The sequence below is a fragment of the Vulpes lagopus genome, chromosome 16 (genome assembly GCF_018345385.1).
Source record: "Vulpes lagopus strain Blue_001 chromosome 16, ASM1834538v1, whole genome shotgun sequence".
Classification (NCBI taxonomy): domain Eukaryota; kingdom Metazoa; phylum Chordata; class Mammalia; order Carnivora; family Canidae; genus Vulpes; species Vulpes lagopus.
This window is the reverse complement of record NC_054839.1, coordinates 33,892,737-33,917,670: the sequence shown is the minus strand read 5'-3', so window position 1 is coordinate 33,917,670 and position 24,934 is coordinate 33,892,737. Positions and strand designations below refer to the sequence as shown.

The following is a 24,934-nucleotide window of genomic DNA, read 5'->3' as shown; positions in this document are numbered from 1 at the left end:
CTGCTAATTACCGTAGGAATAAAAGTTATAGCCTAGTGAAAAACTGACAAGTTTTCATGCCTGGACAGTCAATACTATACCTGTACTCTCAATCAAACTGTTGAGTTCCTTCTAAAAAAACTTCACCCTTTGTGTACATTTCAAAATGGCTGGCTATTTTTGAAAGCCATTAAGACTCTGTTTTCATGAAATTGTAAAAATTCGAGTAATTAACAAAACTCAAAAACTACTGAGCATGACATTTCCTTTTACTATGGTGCGTTAAGAGTATAAACACTCCTGATTACACACAATGGTTTCATTACTTACACCCTAAAGAGGATGGTTTGCGTGCCTTCGTTTCTCTGCAAATATTCTCCACTGCTGGTCTTTAAGTGAGGCTGTGACTGTTGGTCATGTGATCCTTTACATTTGGGAAGTACTTAAGAGTCTACAGAACACCTTCAGACATGCTAACTCATCCTCTCCTCACAGAAGTCTGCAGCAAGAACAGACACATCATTGCATTTGCATAAATGCAAATAAATGAGCACATTTAGGGGTTTGGGGGCTTATTGGGTGTCACATTGGTGCCTGTCAGACAGAAATGAACACCTATTTTGAACATGTTTCTTTTTCTACTACCTAGATAGAACTTAGAGCCAAAAGCATTTTGGAGATCATCTGGTCCATGCTCATCTCATCCCCAACCTGACTGAGGATAACACTACCTGACTTGCACAGGGTCACAGAGTGAGATTCTGGCCATGCAGGGACTAAGAACTCCTACGTTCATCCAGAACGTAAAGGAAGGAAAAGGGATTTTGGAGTCTGACAGGGCTAGGTATGGACCCTAGTTCCAAAACACGATATCTGTGATCTTGTGTAAGTTGCCTAAACACATTCAACTTTAGGTTTTTTTCACTGAAGTGGCAATATTGATACCTACCTTATATAGTTGTTACAGGGATGATAACAGATGTAGTGTAGCTGGCTCATAATCCTTGCTCAGCACATGTTATTTTCCTTCCCTCTTTGCAACTCACTGTTTGCATTAAGGTACCTATATTTGAAATTTCATCTCATAAACTAAAAACATTTTTGCAACCCACAGTTGCTTACAAAAATAGGTTTTAAATGTCTTTGACTTTTACAGGTAGTCCTTACAATTTAAAAAAATTGCCCAATATTTTCATTATATATATATAGTCCTTCTCATTAAAATACTATATCAAACAGTAAAATTTACAATTCTTAATTTAAGGTTTAAAAATGTAACTGAAAACCCTCATGTGTCTTTTCCAGCCAATACATTTGTTATAACTTTATTTTCGTGACTTTGTTTTTTAATTGCACTGTTTAGTGATTAGAATGGAAGTTAATCCTTCCAAATTTTAAGTATTTTGTGAAATGACCCATGCTGACACTATTTTGCAGCAACAAAAGCCAGTGCTCTCCGGGGTGGTGGTGCTCAAAACCAAGTAATGTAGATACATATAATTGTAAAGTGCATTCCATCTACTGCATGCAGGGCTGGCACAGTCCCAGAGTCAAATACTGCACTAAGAGTATCCTTAGAGAATTTTCACAGAAATCCCACAATGCACTGAAGACCAATTTTACAAAGAAGCAGAACTCTCCATCTCACAGTCTTAATGGGAGAGGAAGGAGGGGTCCTTATCTCCATTTTGCAGATATGAGTACTGAGGCTGGGCAGCTTGGAAACAGCAGGAGCAGAGCACAGAGGCGGAAATGAAATTCAGGAGGAAGGATACACAGTCACTGGGCTTCCATGAAATCACCTTCTCTCTTAGATCAAAGTCCCTGCTGTTCTTCCAGGAAATAAAAATAACACATTGCACGGATAGAAAAATTTTCTATTCTGATCCTGAAATTTTTGATGAAAAGGGGGAGTTGCCTCTGGGGAAAATGTACTGTTCAAATTCACCAGAAATAAATTTTAAAAGAATTCATTTTCATTCCTCTCAGTATCTCTAAAATAGCCCCAATTTCATTTATTTTGTTTTCTTAAAGTTATCTGAAAATTAAATAGACTCAAAATTTGATTGAGTAGGTATGTGTAATTTACATTTTATAAAGCCAGAACAGACCTTTTTACTAGGTTTAATGAATGTTAAGTGTATATTCATGTTTACTCACATGCAGCAAAAGCTACAATTTATTACACTAGTATCTAATGATGCGGTTAAAATTAGAGTATTTTTATATAAATGATATTGTACCAGAATTTTTTTTTAAGATTTCACTTTTTCATGAGAGACGGAGAGAGAGGGGGGTGGGGGCAGAGGCAGAGTCAGAGGGGGAAGCAGACTCCATGCAGGAAGCCTGATGTGGGACTTGATTCTGGAACTCCAGGATCACGCCCTAAGCCAAAGGCAGATGCTTAACTGCCGAACCACCCAGGTGTCCCTATACCAGAATTTCAATGCAATTTTTCATCCTTCCTCAATGAATTGACATTTTTTTCCTGCCATATTAAATGTTTGCCATTCCAAATAAGCTGTGAGGTCAAAAAAAAAAAATTTCACTGTCTTCTTTGGGGCAATTTTGTGGCTATTCTCCTAGAGTGAAGACTTAAGAAGTGACCCTTAGGTATATATGGATCATGTCAGCCTCCTGCCTCTGCTCATTTTTTTAAAATTTTATTTATTTAATCATGAAAGACAGAGAGAGAGAGAGAGAGAGAGAGAGAGAGAGGCAGAGACACAGGCAGAGGGAGAAGCAGGCTCCATGCTGGGAGCCTGATGTGGGACTCGATCCCGGGACTCCAGGATCATGCCCTGGGCCAAAGGCAGGCGCCAAACTGCTGAGCCACCCAGGGATCCCCGCCTCTGCTCATTATACAGAACGCTGTGCTCTCCATATGTAGGTGATATTAACACTTTCTTTGCCTTATCTAACTGTTCTTGCATTATTTTTCCTATACTTTTGCCCAGTTGTTAATTTTCCAGTTATATCACACTAACACATTTATATAAATTTTCTTTTGAAATGGGAAAGGGAATAAATAAAGATATAAGATGTTCACTTCTTCTGTCAGATCAAATGCTATGGATATTGCTCCGGAATTACAATCCTTGTGGACTAGAGAATACAATCATCAAAACAGGACTCTATCTCCCTGGCATCATGCTGGAATAGTCTCAAAAATTGTTCTCCACCATTTGCTATCTTGGTTGGTAGTACACACCAAACATGGAAAGCCACTGACCAAAATCAGCTGTTTTCAATTGCTTTTACTCTCCATGTTTATAGACACGTAATTCCCAAGTTCATATACACAGTTATACAGAAATAGATAAATAAGCATAAACAAATCCAGCTTTTGAAGGTCACTCGGTATGGCTACGGGACAGAGAGCAGGTTACACATTTCCAGCTAGTTAGCTGCAATTCCAGTCTTTTCCCTTGACTGATTCCAACATACCAATGAGTCCTAACCCACCACTGTGTACCTGCTACTTAGATGAAAACTGCTAGTTCTAGAAGTCTTTTTACAATCAAATTGTACATGGAGTCTCCAAGTATAAAAGAGATAAAAAGCAGTATCTAGTTACAATAAAAGAAAATCGTTAATTATCATTAAGTGACTAGAAAAAGAACTATGTGTTGTGATAAATATTAAAATCTTAGAGTTTTTGTAATAACAATGGCAGTATCCAAATTATCTTGCATTCTGTTTCAATTAAGAGAGTATGACTGAATCTGTACCCACTGAAATCAATGATAGATGTCAGAGTGTTTAATAGGGCATCTTGCAATCTCAGAATCACTTCCATTAAAATAATTTAGATTACCCCTGGGTAGAGAAGTACTAAAATAATCTAGAATATTTTTGAGTGGAAGGGAATAAAGAACCTTCCAAGATAAATATTTTGTACCTAGGTCATATAAGTGTATTATGCTATACGCTTGAGATCTCTATGTGTAATAACGTATGTGTCATGACTTAATATTAAAACTGTGACCTAGGAACCTAAAAAAGAGTAATGATAATTTTGTTTCAAAGTGAATTAACAAAAATTCTTAAAGTATATATTGTTTATCATTATTATTAAAGTTAGAAAATAAGAGCAAAAAAAAAAAAAAAAAACCAGAAAGAAAAGAAGAGCCAAAATGATTTCCAATATATTACCTTGGTCACATATGCTAAACATTCACTTGTCCTTATACAATTGATGGTTAGGCCATGGCAACGGCACATGCCAGACACATGTGCTTAACACTGCCTGATATTTAATTGAGTGTGGCACATGTGTGCTTTAGTAACATACTCAGTTGTGCAATTTTATGTGAGCAGACATCTGTAGACACGAATTTGAAAAGAACTAGTGCAAAGTGACAACTTTTATAACAAATGATGTATCATAAAAAGTGATCACAGGAAGCAGCAAAAACTAATATTTATTGAGGTTTTACTACATTACAGGCCAAATGCCAAGTTCTTGAATTCACCATCTCAAGAACTGCATGTATGGGAACCTTAAACATGAATAGACATGGTAGGAGATCTATCTGCTTTGTGATCTGCCCTCAAATGAGATAATCTGGTCATATAAATTGACATACTTATAGGTTCCAAGTTTGTAAAAATATTGGTAGGCAACTCACTTATATTTGATTATGTTAAAATTGCAGTTTTAAAACTAGTCAAAATTCACTAAAATGAACCCTAAACACCTAAAACCTAGAACTCTGTAAGTACCATCTTGGAAAGCATCATCAAAGACACTGGATGTCTATCTTCTCATTGTGAGTTCACAGTTCCCTTTTTTAGCTCACAACAACCGTGAATAGGTCTGGATCTGTGATGTGAATGAATTTCCTGGATCAGGATTGCTTTTTTATCAACTATTGTCTTCTTGATTAATATTTTTTACAAGTAAGGTTCTTGACATTTTTTATTGTATGTCTTATAAATCACCTATTATCACTAAATTAAATCTTACTTGACATTTTTATATCTAAAAATCTAAATTGATTACTTAAATTCAAGTAATTGATTATTAAAGAGCAAATATATAAATGAATCAAACTGTGTTAAACCATAATCTACATACTCTCCAACTTAAAGTTATCATTCTAGGCATAGTTATCATGCATCATTACAGTAGAGGAGAAATACAAACTTAATGGCAGTCACACAATTAAATGGCAAAAGATACTGGATAGTCACCAGAAGTTACATTTATGGAGAACTCAGGTCTTTCAAGTAGGTTAAAACATCACTCACTCAGTATATAATAGACCTGAATAGGACCTGAGAGATAATTTAGTCCAACCCCCTTTTTTTTCTGGTTAGAAAAAAGATCTACAGAGGTTAAGCGACTTGTTCTAGGTCCACTGCTTAATAGTGATGGAGCAGAAGCAGCTCCTCAAGCCATTCAAACCTATTCTTTGTCCTATATTGGAATATCCTTCAAAAAAAATTACAGTTACATAGTTATACACAACTATGAATATATTTAGCAAAGAATATGTAAACATTTAATGTGGAGTCCTTTCTCTCTCTTCACAAATATGTATATCATATCTATAGATTCATAAATATATATAGTGTATCTACATCTCTCTCTCCCACTTGAAACAAGTTCAACCATGTTTGCTGTCTGATAATGTTCAATTTGTTTAAACCTAACTTTGAAAACGTCCTTAAGTTTTCCTTTTGCTAAAAAAAAAAAAAAAATTCAAAAATTTTAACTCTTCCAAGCTGTCAGTGGATGATTCTGACTTTACACCATCTCCAATCCCCCATATTCCTTAAAGGATATTATAAGTAGAGTGTGCAAGGATCATGAAGGAATGTTAGATAAACCTGTCTGATGCAGGGTTTACCTTCTTTTTAACTAGCCCACAAAATTAAGAAGCAATAAGATGAACAAATTTGTTAGAATGCTTACCTACTCTTGCTCTGCACTGCACAATGTACATTTTTGTATCTCTGCTTCAGCTAAAGCCATGTTATTCTGCTTTGTTCTACTTCTTTAAAATTGGTTTCAAAATGAACAAAGAAGTATGGGTTTTATAAAACCATTTATAAAACCGTTTTATTAAAGAAGTAAAATTGGTTTCAAAATGAACAAAGTATGGGTTTTATAAGCATCAGATTTACTAAAAAAAAAAAAAAAAAAAAAAAGTCCTGGTGCTTTGACTCCCCCTATGTTGGGAAGACACTTGAGACAATTTTGAATCTTTTTTTTTCCCCGTGATAAAGACGGTTTTGCCTGACCCTCCATAATGAGGCCCGATTTCTTGGCATATATTCAATGTTCAATAAATGTGAGCTTCCATGAAAGATAACAAAAACTACTGCAATGCAGAGAAAGACTTGAATCACTGGAAATTTTATTTGAATACAAGTATCATAGTGGACAGAAAATGAAATCACTTCTGGGCATGTTAAAGACGACATTCTATACTTTTGTCCTCCAAAAGACTAGCATGGTGTCTTAACATATGGCAGTTGTTCAATAAGTATTGAATGAATGATATATAGGAATGAAGTAAATTCTGTTTTGATGTCGTCATGTCATTATGTCAAACAATACAGTCACTCACAGCAGTCCGTTAGGAGTACCTTAATGAATCAGTAATGTTTAATCTGCTAATTTGATTTTATGATCTTAGTTCTACGCAATATAAAGAAGTAACTGTGATTGCTGGGCACGTTTTGAGCATAGAAATATGGAAAGTACTTAAGACTCTCATATCTCTAATCCAGAAGAGATAGAAGGTTAGAGAATTATAAAATATTATGGAGGTAGCAAATAAAAGGCTATTACTAAAAGTAAAACTCACTTTTTCATTGGAATGAACCAAGACCTAACCTACATTTTGGGTTTAAAGTTTACAAACATTTATTTGTGTCTAAAGTTAAAAGATCAAAAGAGGAAAAGTTAAGAAGACCGAGGTATACCTAGAATGTAAATTGGAAAGAAGATAAAAATGATTCCGGCAAATACTGGGTCTTAAACATATTTTAAATGGATAAAAATTCGTAATTGTTATCTACATTGATTTTTCCAGATAATTATCGGATAAGCAAGTTTATTTTACATATGTAGACAAAAACATGTTGTAACTAAAGTGTTTTTTTCAAACATAATTATTTGAATAACTGTCTCAAACTTACTTTTCACTCTGGGTAGATCTCTAGTCTATACATATGACTGTCACTACTCTGGTTATTATCTTATTTTTCTCATCTCCCTCTCACAGAGACATTTTCTACATTTGCATCCTCAAATTCTTAGGTTTCTACTCCTTAATCACTCATGATTCCTTCCTGTTAATCAGCTTCATCCAGGTTTATTTATTTATTTATTTTTTCATCCAGGTTTATATGTCCTTTTCACAACTCAAGCAAATCTGTACTCTCTCTAGGTCATTTTTTGCTAAATTAATTAGATTTCTCATCTTTCATCCTCCTGGAACTTCAGAGGGACAGGACCTGGCTGAAAATCACTCTTCCCTATTTTCTTGATGCTTCTCTTAGCTTCTCTGTCCCTTTGATGAACTCTTCTTCCTTCATCTGATTCCTCACTAGAGATCTGTCTCCAAAACAAAGACATTGGCATCTTCATTGTGAAGAATGAATAGATCCTATTTTAAATACCAATAGAATGACTTTAAAAAAAAAAAGGCTATCAATACCAAAGGTAGTTGAAGATGTAGAATGACTTGAGCTTCCATGAGTCACTGGTGGGAATATAAAGGAATATATTACTTTGGAAAAGTGTTGGGTAGTTTCTTTCTTTCTTTTTTTTTTTAAAGATTTTATTTATTTATTCATAGAGATGCAGAGAGAGAGAGAGAGAGAAAAAGAGAGAGAGGCAGAGACACAGGCAGAGGGAGAAGCAGGCTCCATGCAGAGAGCCTGACGTGGGATTCGATCCAGGGTCTCCAGATCACGCCCTGGGCTGCAGGCGGCGCTAAACCGCTGCTGCGCCACCGGGGTTGCCCTGTTGGGTAGTTTCTTATAAAGATAAACACACATCTTCCTTTGACCCAGAAATTCCTCTCCTAGATATTTACCTAAGAGAAATGAAAACATTATGTATAGACAAGTTGCACATGAATGTGCATACAGCCTTCATATAATAGCCCAAACTGGAAACAGTCCAAATGTTCATAGATAACTGAATACCTAAACAAATGCTACATCTACACAATGGAATACTACTTAGCAATGCAACAATATGCAAGAATCTCAGACACTGAATGAAAAAATATTGAAACAAAAGATTACATAGCATACAACTCATAAATGGAGGTCTAGAATTAATCATAGTGCCAGACACCAGAAGTGGTTGTTTGGGGGTTGGGAGGAAATACTGAATTTACTCGGGAAGGGGAGGGAAAGGGATGCAAGGCAACTTTCCGGGTAATGGAAATGCTCTGTATTTTGATTTGGGTAGCAGTTACAGGAGTACATGTAATTGTTAAACCCTTTGAACTGTACCCTTCAAATAAGGTGTTTTATTGTATGCAAATAATACCTCAACTAATAAAAATAAACCTCAGTAATGGTCCCTAAGCCAATGACTCCCTTTCTGTATTTCCAGTCCTCTTTCATCACTTCCAGTTCTAGACCTCCAAACACCAACAGGACTGCTCCATTCAGAGTTTCCTCATATCAAACTCCTCTTACGGGCTCCTTTCAAGTATGTTATTTAGCTCAAAAGGCATGGCCATTCTTTCCGCCTTCATCTTGTCCTTTAGTTATCTTTATCCTTAGTTAGTGACCGCTAAAATTATCCATTATTTCTTCAAAATATATATCAAAATCCCTCCCCTTTAAGATAGAATGCAGGAAAGAGCACTTTAAACATGTAGTGGGAAATTACATCTGATTGGGCACCATTAGCAACACTCCTTATCAGTTCTATGATGCCACTCACACTTAACTTTCCTGATTCTTACTTTCCTCATCTGTAAAGTTAGATCATTCAGATGTTGCTGTATTAAGGAACATTGTGAGACAGATGCATAAAAATAAATCAGAAACTATGAAGAATTACATTTTTAATATAACACTTAGGGTTATTGGTACTGATATTTACGCAAAAGCCACCACTAACACCCTGACCCAGGCCCAGAGTTGCTCATGTCTATGCTGCTTCCATACTTAATATATTCTTCCCGATTTGGGGACAGGTGACCAGTTATTTTTATGACAAAAAATTTAATGCAATCCCTTTTAAGAAAAATTAGTATAATCTTGAACTTTTAAAGATATACATGAGGCAACATTTCCGAAACTTCAAATTTGTTTCAAGGTAATGTCAATCTGGAAGCTTGGATATAAATATAGGATAGCCAAAGTTATAAATATATTTTTAAAAACCTGGTTGATTTCAGTACGTAAAGAGATTCCAAAGTTTTAATTCAGTAACTATTTCATTTGTGTTCTTGGATTATTTATTTAAAGATTTTATTTATTTATGAAAGACAGAGAGCACAGCAGAGACACAGGCAGAGTTCTTGGATAACGTTCCTGGACTATTTCTATTTATTTATTTATTTATTTATTTATGATTTTATTTTATTTTCTAAAAGATTTTATTTATTTATTCATGAGAGACAGAGACAGAGTCAGAGAGAGAGAGAGACAGAGAGACAGAGAGAGAGGCAGAGACACAGGCAGAGGGAGAAGCAGGCTCCATGCAGGGAGCCGGATGTGGGACTTGATCCCAGGTCTCCAGGATCACGCCCTGGGCTGAAGATGGTGCTAAACCGCTGAGCCACCCAGGCTGCCCATGTTCTTGGATAATTTCTAAATTTTGCTAGATAGTCTTATATTTACTGGTCTTCTGACTTGACTTGGATAAGTCAGCCTCATTAAAAGCTATAGTGAAAAATTAATATTTTAACCCCACAATGCAATTTACCCAATAAAAGCTGACAAGAAGATATTTTAATCTCTTGATTTAAAAAAAGTCACTTATTTTTTTTCTAATCAATTTTCTTGCTTGCATTTCCCTATCACGTATTAGAAAAATTCCTCTAAATGTTCAACTTAAAATTAGTTTTATATTTGTGACAGAAAGTGGAAACTACGAGAGTCAATCCCATGTTTTCTCTCACTTCTAACAGTGATTACACATATAGAACAAAATGGAAAATAGATGCAGAATTGGAGACCAAGACACATTTTGCTAAAAGCTTATGAAATTTTAGCTCAAAGATATTATTTTAAATTCTCTGTATAATTTTGCTTTGTTTCGTCACTATTGTAGCCAATAGCTATATAATCAGAAGATTTTATTTTCTGAAATCAGAGGCAAAAGGCAAAATAACTGATGTTATTTTTACCCATTCTGTATACTATAAGAGATTAATCAATGTTAATTTAAGTTTAAAGACTGACCGTAACTATGTTTTACAGATTTTGCTTATTCAGCTGGAATCAGTTGTTTAAACACTATATTTTAATAATACCCTCTATTACGCTTAGCGAAATGGAACACTTCTAGAGTATAAACCCTGGAGATAAGAATTTACCTTATGAAATTCAGATACTAAGACATAACAAATGTACTTGTTATTACTGATTTTTAAAAATATACCATTAAGAGAAGCTAGGGGGAAGAATTTATTAAATCCACCAGAATCCACCTAGAAATTTTATCAGAATACATGACGAAAATTTGACAAAACTTAGTAAATTAGATTTTTAAAATAGGTATATTAGGTAATTTTAATTGCTTCCATAAACAATAGCTTTTCTTTTTCCAAAATATTAGTAAGTTAGTCATCACTCTCTTAAATATGGTCCCTACTACATTGATGCTAGGCTACATCATGGGACTCTGCTCTGGCCAAGAGATGTTGGCGGATGAGTATCATGAGCAATGGCTTAAAATGCATTTGTACAAGTAGGGTTGTTCTCTTACACTTCAGCCACTGCTGTGAGAAGTACATACCATAGGTAGTCTGTTGGGTTTAGAAAAATGAGAGACATGAGCAGGGCTGCTCCAACAACCTGTGGACCTGCCCCAACCAACCAGCTCATGCATGGAAGAAAAGTAATGCTTCATAGTAATATGTCACAGAGTTTTGGAATGGCTGTCTATACAGCATTATAGTGTCAACAGATGACTGAGTTTTTTAAAAAAGGAAAAAAGAAAACACCTTGACATTGGGTTTGGGGTGGTACCTTATTTTTCTTAAGGATTAAACTTTAAGTTTGGCGCAGATGATACTGTTTACTTGACTCAGTCCTGCCCACAGCTTTCTTTTCGCTTAGCCATATTCCAATAATTTGGAACATGCAAATCAGTTTTAGTCAATGAGATACAGGCAGAAGTCACAGGGTAAGGCTCCCAGGAAAGCTTTTTAAAAGTGACATAGTAGGGGTGCCTGGGTGGCTTAGTCAGTTAAATGTCTGGCTTTGGTTCAGGTCACAATCCCAGGGTCCTGGGATTGAACTCTGTGTCGGGCTGCATGCTCACGAGGAATTTGCTTCTCCCTCTCCCTCTGCCTCTCCCAGCACCAGGGCTTTCTGTTGCTCACTCTTTCTCTCAAATAAATAAAATCTTTTACAAAAAAAAAGTGACATAATTGGCTGGTATGCTCTTTTGTTACTTGGCTGGCACCTTTACTTCTTTCCTTCTGACTAGAATAGGGGCATATGCCTGAAGATGCAGTCAACTTCATACAAGCATTAGATAGAAAATCACAACAGAAGGGCAACAAAACAGGAAGAAAGAAGACATCTTCAGAACATTCTGAGCATCTCCACCAGTCTGTCCTGTTTATCCTAGGCTTCCTGTTATACTAGGAAAAGAATTCCATGTTTAAGCTCTCTAGTAAGGCTTACTGTTATTTGCAGCCCAAAGTAACCAATATTTAGAACGATACATAGGTGAGTAGATAGGTGGGTAGGTAGGTAGATAAACATATTGACAGAAACAATTTTATTCAAGTTATTTAAAAAAGATCCAGAATTTTATCTAGAAGTAGTATTTGACTCAGTCTAGTATTAAAAATTACATTCATAAAATGATCATTTTAGCTAAGAATATATAATTACGTTTAAATTAAGTCATAGCTACAGTTTTTATATATTAGGTTTGTTTTTCTATAAGTAGAGAGAAAACAACACAAGTGATATATCAGGTAATTTTTAAACTATATTTTGATAAAATTAATTTTATTTTATAACTTAAAGCTTGGAATTCTTTCCTGCAACTAATAATTTTTCAGATAATCAATGAGAAACATTTTCAAAATTTGCTGGTATTTTTACCCTACTAATCACACGTGGTCTGGGGTTTAACTTTTAAGATAAGCCATGATGAATGATATATTACACTGCAGCTGGATGGTGACCCTCAGCTATGCTACTGTGTAAATGGATAGCAAAATCTCATGGTAAAACATCACCCTGATAAGATTCACTCTTATCCAAGCTATCTTTTCTATCTGTATTAGATTTTGCTATACAGCAGCAGGTTCTCCATGAAAATGTATCTTTCAATTTTTTACTTTCCTTTGATGCATGTAAGTAAATGTATTCAATGAGATTCAAGTGTGTGGGAAAGTGCTATAAAGTAAAGGAAAATTATGGTACAATGGCTATAACTCATAAAGAGTAATAAGAAAAGAGTGTCTAGAGCGTTTGACTGAAAATAGAAGAGATTATATCCTGGTGAATTGAGTTAATTTCAAATATATTACAGTATGGTTTTCTATCATGTGTACTCTCTCTGACTACATTAATAAATGAAATAGTGATGAATAGTTCTGGGAACTTGTAGCGAAACTTATTAATATTTCAACATTATCACTGAGTATCTATGTCAACACACATCAAAAATGCATGAGAAATGACTACCTATACTCACAAGTTACACCCATTAGGAATATATATGAGAAATATAAATGGTGTACATAAATTTGCAATGTGATTATAGGTAGGAGATATAACAACAACAAAAAAAAGCTACATAAAGATCTCACGTGGAAAAGTCTATTAAGCAATTAAAAGCAGATTAATACTTGCAATCAGTTTGGAGTATATATACTATATGACCACATGAAATACCAACATATTTTAAATTATGAATCATCATAAAAATTACTAATGCTAAAAAAATTTAAGCCTAAAAGTAGCAAAAATATGTAGCTACTGTTAAATAGAAGTGGTTCATCAATTCTATCCAAGACATAACTTTGGAATTCTCCAATAACATTTATTTTATTTTATTTTATTTTTTTTAATAACGTTTATTTTAAAATAAAAAACAAAAAGTCTGGTTTTAAAAAGCCTGATTTCTATTTTTAAATTGATCACCATGTAGTAAATTCATTAAAATGAGGAATGGTGGTTTAAAAAACAAATCAACACCCAGTTAACCCAATAATTTCCACGTCTTTAGGAAGGCTAAAATTAATGTTTATATCTATGGTATTCTATGGTATATCAGAAGATGTTCCAGTCAGTTGAGATGGAGGGAGATCAAATTGATTGTTTAGCATTAGGCAGAGATTATAAAATGCCTATCATATAGATGAGAGACATAAATCACTCTCATAACAGCAACACCTGGGTATAGCTTTTATATAAGATACCTTCTTTTGTACTTAATGATCAAAAAGACTCATACACAAAAAGTTCTAAGGATAAGCTCTTACTTGGAACAATAGCTGCACCATTTTTAAGGAAAAGTTCTTAAAGGCTACTAGAAGGTACAGTAAGAATATATTTTTAAAAACTTTCTAGGGTTACGGATATTTTTGAATCACTGGGGGATACAAAACTAGGTTTCAAGAACCCAGACCGAAAAGAAGTACAAAGTAAACTAATGTTTTGAAAGGGAAAACTGGTTTTGCATTTTTTCATCTGCTTTTTGATTCCTGTTTTGGTTAAGTAACTGCAGATTCCCTTAGAAAAACAGAATTTTTATCATAGTCTAGAGGGAAAAGTATGAGTGGATTAAAAAAGGTTCACTCCCACAAGCCCTTCTCCCCGCGGACGGAATGCTGGCATAAGTCATTGGTATCTAGGGAGCTCAGTATCTTCTGTAAGATCAAGGAATTTTCACTAATAATGTTCTCTAGCTAGTCAGTGAGTTTGTTTACTCATCCCAGAATATTCTAGTCTTTTTTTTTTTTTTTTTTTTTTTTTTTCAGAATATTCTAGTCTTAGAGTCTTTGCACTTGTTATTCCCTTGAATGCTCTTTGTGACCTGACCTCACGCCTCTTTGGGTCCTTCTTCTTCTTTTTTTTTTTTTTTCCTTTCTCTTTGGGTCCTTCTTAAAACATAGTCTTCTCAGAGAGTTCTTCTCAGAACATCTTAATGAAGTCATGAACCCTCTCTTTCACCTCCACCCAACTTAACACTCACATCCTGTTTCTCCTACCTCCATAGCACTTATCTTCTTCAGAGATATGTGCTTCCTGTCCGTCTCCTCCCATCCCTACCACTTTATATGAATTTGTATCTATCTCCTTATAGATATCTATGTAGCTTTATGCCACAAGCTCCTGTGTACTAACCATGGAAACTGTGGACATCTAGGCAGTACTATTTATATCCACAATGATGTAAATAGCACCACTTGGGGTTGTAAAGTGCTCAACCTGTGCAACCATGTACAGGTTGCACATGTACATGGTTCCTTGAGACTGGTATTTGCTGTTCCCACTTAAAGTCTATCCACACATCCCACTATCTAGAGAATACATTTATCCTTCCTGATTCGGTCATCAGGTTCCTACCTACCTCCCCAGGCAGCTTCCTCTTCCCTCTTGCTGCTACACTCACCTGTGCACCAGTCATTGTGAACTTCTGCACTCCTACTGCACATGAGTTTTCTTATCTATTACAGACTGAGTTATTAGGTGTACCCATTCTGTTCTCTCACTGTAGCCTTTACAATATATTTATCTTACTGTGCTTGGCTTCATCTCATATATTTTGATTCTGAGCTCCCTGTGCTAAGGTACTATGAATCATTCATCCTGTAACCTTAGCATGTAACACAGGGTGGAATAAATTAATGAACAACTCACCAAATGAATATATCACTTAATTTGGTACCTCATGAAACAATTCAAATATCAAATTATTGGCTGAACTTGACCACACTTTTCTTAATTAAAGGAGGGATCAGTAGTGTCCCACCCAGACAGATTTATGGGACTGTGTGTAGGTGTAATGGTCTCCATCTTGGTGTTGAACACCTAGGGACTGAGTTATTCAGTGATCACTATTTTTAATTTTTTTTTTTTTTTTTTAGGCTTCAGAGACTGATGGGCTGATGCAGGCTAAGCATACACGTTAGATTTTATCTGTGTTCATTTACTGAAAATCAGCAGCTTTTTCTGAGCTCTCGCAAAAGAAGAGCAACCCAAATACATTGATCTCCCCTGGTGAGGGAATGAACACCTCTCATTTGCCCATCAAGAGAGCCCATTTCGGCCATGACAGTCACTATCACAGATCTAGAGTTCCACCTATTGATGTGAATCATAGCTGCTTTTTTGGTAGGATATGAAGTGGAGGGATCTGAAGGTGTTCCAAACACATTAGGCTTATTAAATAAACCTATAACTTCTTTTAATGAGACAAGAATCTAGAAAAGATCTGAGAAGAAAAGCAGAAGTCTTCTGACATGTTGAGCTCTCCGGCTTTTTCTCTGGGTACAATCAGCTTGGTTGGGTTCATTCCATTCAGCAGATGAGGAGAGACACATGATCCAAATAGTCTCAGATTTTTTAGTCAAGGGGTACAAAATAAGATGACACAGGACAATTTTAATCCTTGGGCAAATCTGTTCTTTTTATAGATCAACAGAAAGCAATTCTACAAGGGATGTTCACTTTTTGGATCTGGAAATGTCAGAACCTATGTATATACTAAAACACACTTGAAACCATTTTTTTCCCAAAAATAATTTAAATAAAATAGTATCAGTGAAGTTTATATGAAAACCACTAATATGTTTATATTTTATTTCCTCATACTTCGAGATAATATAGGTGATTTATAGAAGTGGAATAGCTTTAAAAAAATATCTGAGAAGGCACTTGATAGAATTATTTATAATTATTCTCCCTGTATCAGATTATATTAAAAGTAACGAGTTTAAATAAGAAAATATCTGAAATTATTTCATAAAACTGTGTGATTACTGGGATTCAAGGTTCAAAAAACTTTGCTAATTTAAGATAATTGAAGTTGAGAGATATTAAAGCCATAACACAAAGATGGAAGCTGCCTTCATAAAGGAATACAGGTCAGACAAACTTGGATTTGAATATGAGTTCTGCAAATTACCAGCTGCAGGACCTCTGGGGATAGAATAAACCTCTCTGGGCTTCTGTTTCTTTATCTGCAGGATAAAAACAGGATCACAGGGCAAAGAAAATGAAAACTCTATATGAGTTTTCATAGTATCTGCTGAAGAGTAGGCTGTCAGTTACACTTCCTTTGTTTATACTTTACTATAACTTAAAAGACATTAGTGCAATCATACAGGAGGAGATTAAGAAAAACAGGACGAATGTTCAAGAAGTTCAGAACAAGACAAAACCAAATCCAAAAAGTACCATTCAATATTTCTGATCCCCCCCCTTTTTTTTTAAAGAAAAAGATTTTTTATTTTTGAGAGAGAGTGAGAGAGCAAGCAAGCATGGGGGTGGGCATGTGTGTGTGGGGGGGGTGAGCAAGCAGGCTCCACATCCAGCGCAGAGCCCGACACAGGGCTGGATCTCAACCCTGATCACGACCTGAGGCCAAACAAAGAGTCGGATGCTAAACTGACTGGGACATCTAGATGCCCCAAGATTTCTGACCCTTTTTTACCATTAAATGTACTTTTCTAAATTAAGAACCATGTTGTTTGAACTAGCAACAAAGTTTGAGATTAGAACAGGAAATCTAACTTCCTACCATAGCTATTTTTTCAAAGAACATTTAGGTGAAAATGTACTAATGATAACACTCTTCATTTCCAAAAATTCAAGTAATTTTTAAGAAGAAGAGACCTTCATGTGAGCAATACACAGTTGACCTTGAACAGCCCAGGGGTTAGGGATGCTGACCTCACTGTGGAGTCAATAATCCACATGTAACTTTTGACTCCTCCCACGCTTAACTGCTAATAGCCTACTGTTGACTGGAAGCCTTATCAATAACACAACCAGCCCATATTTTGCATATGTATAACATGCTGTATCCTTGCAATGAAGTATGCTAGAGAAAAGGAAATATTAACAAAATCATGAGGAAGAGAAAATACATTTACAGTATTCTACTGTATTTATTGAAAACAAAGTGCATAGAAGGGGACTTGCACAATCGAACAGGTGTTGTTCAAGGGTCAATTGTAAGAAAAACAGGGGGAGGAAGACAGTGAAGTGTTTTGGTAAGCTTATATGTACTTGACAATGAACCATTTAAAAAGAAAATCCTTTTATCCTTTTATCGAGTAGCAAGTATCAGAGATGCTAGCCAAAGTAAAAAGTTTCTAATGCTACTAATTTTGTTGCTTGCCTTCCCTTTGAGAGTTATAATAAAGATCAGAGAGGATAGACTCCTCAGAGGTGGTGTGAGTTACACAGTAACATGCATGAACCAATTCTCCAAGGACTGACAGGAATAACACAGGTTTATCTCCTTAACATCTCCATCTGCTTCCCTCACCCTCCACCCTGCCCTCCCCACCTTCTTCTTACTGAAAGTATTATACAGGTTTTCCCCACTGTCTGAAAGTAGATCATTCCTATGATATCTTTCCTAAGCCAAAATGGTGTAGAGCGAAGAGGCAATGAACACTAACATATGGAAAAGTTTTTGAGTATTCCCAAACCCCCAAAATAACCTCTCTTAGAACTTTGTGATGCCTTAGGACATGTTGCTGAGGGAAGCACACAATACATTGAGATAAAGCACAGCTGCTCAGAGACACAGCTTAAGGCTCTGATAGCTTGGTGCTGGGACGCTGGGTTTGGTTCCTAGGGAGGGAATCTGGGGGGGCTGTTCTTGCTGCGTGGAGTATGTGCTGCCTCTGTAAGGGTTTGCTGCACAAATATACTGAACACTATTTTTGCTGTTCACTTTTTTTGTAAAGATGAAAATCCTCTTTGGCTTTCTTTCAGTTAGCAACAATAGGTACTGACATAGGTCTTTTGTAAAAGCAAAGTGGCATAATGGGAACTTCTGAATGTAGGGGATGCCTGTGTCCAGATCTTTATTCTTTTAGCTTAAGGTTTGCTCCTGGTTACACTGAAATTTCTCTCAGGAGATATTCTCCTTCACTTATACTTTAGTTTGCATAAAGTTGACTATTCTACTCCTGCTAATGAACAAGGAGTATGAATGTTTGGAAAATTAGAGAAAAAGAATAAAAAGGGGAACAGAAATTAGAGGGTCTGGGTAACACAGCCAAACTGTACCTATTTAAAAAAATACGGTTGTTTTGCCTGGGGTGAGAGTTAATTACAATAATTTGCTCTAATCATGTGCCTGTACTTCTCTTTTTCCAAACACTTATTTCATAATTATGTTTGTCAAGTTGTTAAGGGTAATGACCCTATTTTACCATCGGGGGAAAAAAACCAGACCAAAACAAGACAGATGTTCTATGAATTGCTGGAAGTTGGCTTTGTCAGAATTACTGAACACATGGTTTCTGCCTTGGACAGTATCTGCACAATTAAAATAAGAAGAGGTCAGAGCCTCTGTGTGGCTTTCACCATTGTGTTTGATTTCACTGATCCTGAGCTGATACATGATAATCAAATGAATTAATGAAAGTGGTTGAAATGATTAGTTCAAGCATAGTTCAGGAGCCTCACTATAATATAAACCTTTACACATCAAAGTGACCTCCGGTTGCTGCTCTAGTTCTTTTTATTATTTAAAGACAGGAATATGGGGGAAAGATGCAATTTTGGCTAACAACTTCTGCATTTCAAATCAAGGGGAACATTTCTTAAACTAAAGGATTACAAGTTCATTTTAGAAACAAGTAGAATGCAAGGGTGCCTGGATGGTTCAGTCAGTTAAGTGTCCAACTCTTGATTTCATCTCAAGTCATGATCTCAGGGTCCTGAGATCCAGCGCCGTGGCAGGCTCCATGCTCAGCCCTCTCCCTTTCTCCCTCTACCTCTCCTCTCCAAATAAATAAATCTTAAAAACAAAAAAACAGCAAAATGCATAATATCAGACATTTAGAAAAAAATTATTAGTATATTAAGGTTTACGCTATGTAGATATATCAATGTTAATAAAGTCACCTAATTAAAAACCCAAACTATAATGATTATTGCATAAGACAAGGCTATGAACCTGAATGAGAAAGAAGACAAAGAGCATCTGTTGGAGATGATCTACCATGGGGGTTAGCATCTTGCTGTAAGGATAGGTCAAGGTCAAGGCAGTTTTATCCATGTCTAGTGTCAATCTTCCTTAATATCCTCCTCCTTCCTTATTTTCCCCTTTCTCGTCCTGGAGTGACACAGCCTTGGTGGCCAATGAATTAAGAGGCCAGCCTTTGAACCCCTCCTAAACCATGACTCCTTTTGCCTTTGATTGGAAAGCCAAATGTGTACTGGTTGCCCAAAGCTTTTAAAATATGCTACCTCTAATAAACAGAAACCTTTGATGTCATTGCCTCTTTACTTATAGACAGACTTCTCAATCTAACTCCCTCAAGAAAGTTTTGCAAGTACAGAGAAGAGGTCAACAGGTATCTTTTGAAATCCTCTCATCTTGTATATCCCAAACTGATGTTTTACACTTTTACTATTTAAAGTGTTATTTTATTGATCATAGTAAACTGAACTTTTTGTTTGACAGCTTTTGAGTTAATAGAAGGCATCAAGATCCAAAGGCAAACAGAAAAAGAGAAAACAGAAAATAACCAAGAGCAATATGCATTAAAGAATCAAGGAGAAACTAAGAGAGGAGCAGAAAAACATGCTTACAACCACATACACTGAATATTAACTTTGGGCAAACCTAAATACAGGTTTTTATTTTTTTTTAAGTGTCTAACAAGGATTATATATTTATTTGTCCCAGAGTAAAATTTTCCTCAGTATATTACTCTAAGTTTGAAATACACCCTTACTTAAGAGGTGTCTACAGAGCATTCTTCTTGCTTCAGCTAACAGTATCTTTGCACTTCCTGGTGTTTATATACATACACATACTGCGTCTTGAATGATAGTTAATTAACTATTGATGGGTCCTGGCGTTCTAGGGCTTCCCAGGTGACGGCTGAGTATTCTTTACTAATCGTTTAATGAAAACACTTACATGAATAATGAATCTGGCATTTCCCTAGATACACAGGCAACTTTTGTAATAGTAATAAAAGCAGGCATATGCAGTTATACAAGATACTCTGGCTTAAATATGTTTTCACAAAGCAAGCCAGAGAGGTCAGGCTGAAAATGAAGCTCCATTTCTCAAGGCTGCTGTTAAATGTTTCACGTTAAAATACACTGTATGTTATAAGCACATAATATTAAAAGCAAAAAAAAATAGTTATGTTTAAAAAGTTAATACCATTATTTGTTACCTAAGTCCCATATAAACATAATTTAGATTTTCAGAATCATGGTTCCAAACTTTAAATTTTCAAGCAAAAGAAACACACCCATCTCTGTAAACACACACACACACACACACACACACAATATATATATATATATATATATATATATATATATATACATACATACATGTATTATAATGATACAGGAAAACAAAATAACTAAGATGTTCCTGAAACCTATTATTCATCTTAGAATTAAAACTTGTCATCATTTAGTCTAATTTTAAAGATGGATCTTAGGATTTAGGTCACACAAGACCATACTAACGGTGCTAATCACTGGATAAACAATGAAGTGACTCAGCCTGACACCATTTAAAATGATTTCAGCAACCCCTTTGATTCAATCCCTATCCTGGCTCTAATGAACACCTGCTTTGGAGAAACTAAGCAACTACAACAGTTATTTGAACAAAGGAGTGAAAAAATGCATTTTATAGGTGCTAAAGAGAAAGAATATCATCGGAAACAAACATGACAGGTACTCTTAGAAAAAGATCTGTGTTTCGGAGTCAGAAGTCCAAAACTTTGTCTTGCTACTACTTATTATATGAGTTTGGAGGAGTCATTTAACTTCTCTGATTCTGAGTGTCTTCCTTTGTGCAATGAGAATAACAATTTTTGCAACACTGTAATTTCCTGGTTGTCATAAACTATACACCACTACTATAATTACAATACTAATTCCGTAGTTAAATGAAGCCTTCTATGTGCCAAAACCTTGTGACTTGTTCATCTTATAACTATATTTTATCCTCATAACAGTGCTATATGGTAAGTATTCTGATTTTCTTATACAGATGAAGAAACATCTCAGAGTGGTTAAATAACTTGGCCAAAAACATAATCACTAAGAGCTTAAATGTGAATTTGAATTCAGATCTGACTCTATAAATTTCATTTTAGATTCATTTCATCCTAATACATCATATATATTTGTATGTGTGCACAAACATATATAAATATATAATATGTATTACTTAACATAGAAACATATTATTCATTTTACACACCCACATACATACATATGCTTTATTTATTTTTTTTTCATACATATGCTTTAAATTCTAAAATGCTATACTAATGTGCGTGTGTGTTTTTTTTTTAAAGATTTCAAAGATTGATGCACGGAGCAGAATCAGTACATAGTCAATATCTGGGAAAAGGAATTAAAATATGGAAAGTGACTAAGATCATTCTGAGTGGACTGCTAACTCATGTGTCAGCAATAGCAGTGGCTATTTAAATCCTACACTTACGTAAGATTGTGTTATTAAAAATTATTCCAGAGAAAAAACATACAAGGACTAGACATAGGTTCAATTCTTAGATAAAGAATCGATAATGATGGAAAAGCAACTATCTTTGATGAACAAGGATGAAATCTAACTTTATGGTCCAGATTAAAGGAGACAGAAAAGATCTCTTTAAAAATGACATATGATTCTAATTTTTCAAAGTGGTGACACATCATCTTCCAAATTCGAAATTTCAAAAAAGCTGTTCAGTACTTTCCTATCAAAACAAGATTATAATACTTGGTATATTTTATTTCTCTTGACTGTTGTATATGGATAACAACAATGATGACAATAATTGGATGGTGATATTAAAAAAACCAATATATTTTTTTCAGAGTTAAGGAGACGAGATGGGAGGTATCAGGAAAGATGCATAGAAGCCTCATTTCTAATAAAAGCACAAATTTTCAACTGTGTAAAATGCTTCATGCCTTCCCCTAATCTGCTCCCAAAGAACATAAGCCTGGATGGAAGGATGCTGACGCGTGTGCCCGTTCAGAGCTAGAATGACAAGTCTTGGGAACAGGAGGTACTGCTGCTTCCATTACCCACTGATCACTTGGCGAGTCTTATTTCATCCTGAGAACATGGTACTTACTCTTGTACTGCTCTGGCTATGGAAAGGGCCGTAGATCCAGTCTCATTAACGCTATCTAAGGTCACATTTGGCAGGTCATCATCGTCACTGTCACTTTTACTTTGTCTGGGAGATAGGCCTCGGGGGTCCATTTGTGCTGGGAAAAAAAGGCATATATAATGAATTAAAATTAGTGTGCAGAAAGTTAACCTTGTCCTGGACCAACATCAAGCACGGCATCTCTCTTCTGTGCCTATCACGATGCACATGGAATTCTCCAGAAATCCCAGGAATTAGTGAAAGTGGTGCATTTTATGTACTGAGCATTTATTGACTTTTCCCTTGTTCATTTGATTTGCAGAACCTCCATCAGCTCTCAACAGTTTCAGGGGATGATTACAGAATCGAAACTATAAAATCCACAATATTACCAACTCCTGAGTGGTCAGAAGCTGATTAAGTAGGCTCATGAGTTACTGTGCAACCCCCTGGCTCTTCCTTCTTGCTTCTGCTGCCAGAGTTCTGGCCATTTCACTGCTTGTTAGCACATTCCCTGGAAGGTGGAGAGCCAAGGGAGGGGAGATTTTATCTGCCTATAGCTCTCTTAATAAGCTTAAAGAAGAACCGGGTTTACAAGGCTAACATAAAGTTTTAGGTATTTTTCATACTTCAGCGAATACTGCCTCACAGTTCATTACTGTTCTAAGTGGAGATCTGAGTGCACAAAAATGACAGAAGCAGCAGCATTTTAAATATATGTTTTATGTGGTAGAAAGTGTTCAACTCCATTCTGATTTCATTTTTCAGAAAGGCATTTCCAGATATGATTCTTCTCCCACTGTGAATCTGCCAACAAAGCAAGAAATAGCCTGATGTTCTGTGACCCCTGTTGACTAGGACCATCAGATCCTTTCAAATGAAAAGATTATAATCAACATTTAATATGTGAACACATATTTTAAAAATTTAGATTTCATTTCCACTTCCTCCTCTCTGTGAAGTTTTAGTATCCACCACCATCTAGGGCTTCCATGAGGCCTCACCTCAAGCACAAAATAAGCACATCTTCTAAATTAAAAGTATTGCACTAGCTATGCAATTGCATTATACAAATATGTGACTTTAGCCCCAGCCAGCTGCAGCCCAATAGTTGCTCCTCAAACCTGCCTACAAGAGATTTCTAAAACCACCACTGTTTGCAAAGGAAAGCAAAATGCACTTAAAATCATGGTTACAATGACAGCTGGGTACGTTTATAATTTTTTTTTCTCAAATCATTATTTTGTTACTGTAAATTGCACATTAAGTAGAACCACTGGGAAATGTTGATATTTCACCCTTTTTTTTTTACCCACAAAAAGACAACCTCTCATGATTCTACGTAATACTTATAATATGAGTAGAAAAAGCTAGAGTTCCATCATACGTCTAACTAAATGTGGTTAGGAAAGAAATTCTATCTGTTGAACCTACTGCCCTAGTGTATTTGACATACATTCTGCCTGTAAATATACACATACCAAAATGTATTTTGAACCAAGGAATGCTTCGTAAATGTTAGCTGAAAAAGAAAATCACTCAAATAATCTAAAGCAGTGGTCTTCAACCAAGGACAAAATTGTCCTCTTTCCCTCAAGATACATTTCGCAATGTCTGGCTTGTCACGATCTGATTTGTCACATGACTCATGGAGAAAGGGATGTTCCTGGCACCTAGTAGGCAAAAGTCAAAGATGGTGCTAGATATCTTAAAATACACGGGGTAGTCAGTAACTCATGACAGAGAATTATCTAGTCTGAAATGCTGACAACATCCAAGTTGAGAAACTGTGATCTAGAGATTTAAGAGTCTAGGCGTATTAAAGTGTCACATCTTATGATTTTCAGTTGTATAACTATGTTGCAGTTTCAAAGACACTAGCCAGTTGAGTTTGAAAGTCAACTATGTGCTGAATTATCCATATTTTCTGGCCCTGTCCTCAAATACAACAGGTCACCATCATATGACTCAGCACTCACTTCTCCAAAACGCAGCATTCACTTTCTCAAATGCCAGGAATCATGTAGTGACACTCATTGAAAGTTTTTAAATGTTTTCTTCGTATGACACAAAACACTGTTTATTTTCCATCTGATCTCTAAAGATGTTGGAGAAACACTGTGTAGAGGAACGTAACCCATTCCAGAAGCATCTGATAACAGAGAACTACTGAAGCGCTCATTCACTCCAAAAGCACTGGAAGCACCCAATCACTTAAGATTTATTTTGACTCCAGGCAACAGAAACTGACTCAGGCCAACTTATATTAAGCAGAATGTGTTGGAAAGATACTGAGCAGCTCGCAGAGTGGAAGGTAAAGATGAGAAACTATCACTCAAGTAGCACAGCACACAGGAATGATATAGGCATTTCAACCAGGAATTCATAGATAGCTTCTGTTTGGGCAACCCTATTGTAGAATGATTCATTTGACAGTCGTTCAT

The 24,934-nt window shown here is 35.6% G+C and overlaps 1 protein-coding gene across 4 annotated transcripts in view; it reads right to left on the bottom strand.

Annotated features, from left to right (window-relative positions):
* The window catches only part of KLF12 (Kruppel like factor 12), a 429,166-nt gene that overhangs the window by 92,119 nt on the left and 312,113 nt on the right, over positions 1 to 24,934 (bottom strand). For all 4 annotated transcript variants that reach the window (XM_041731038.1, XM_041731036.1, XM_041731037.1 and 1 more), the window contains one exon: positions 22,473 to 22,608. In XM_041731038.1, the coding sequence (XP_041586972.1) occupies positions 22,473 to 22,608 (136 nt within the window). The remainder of the gene's footprint in view (positions 1 to 22,472; positions 22,609 to 24,934) is intronic.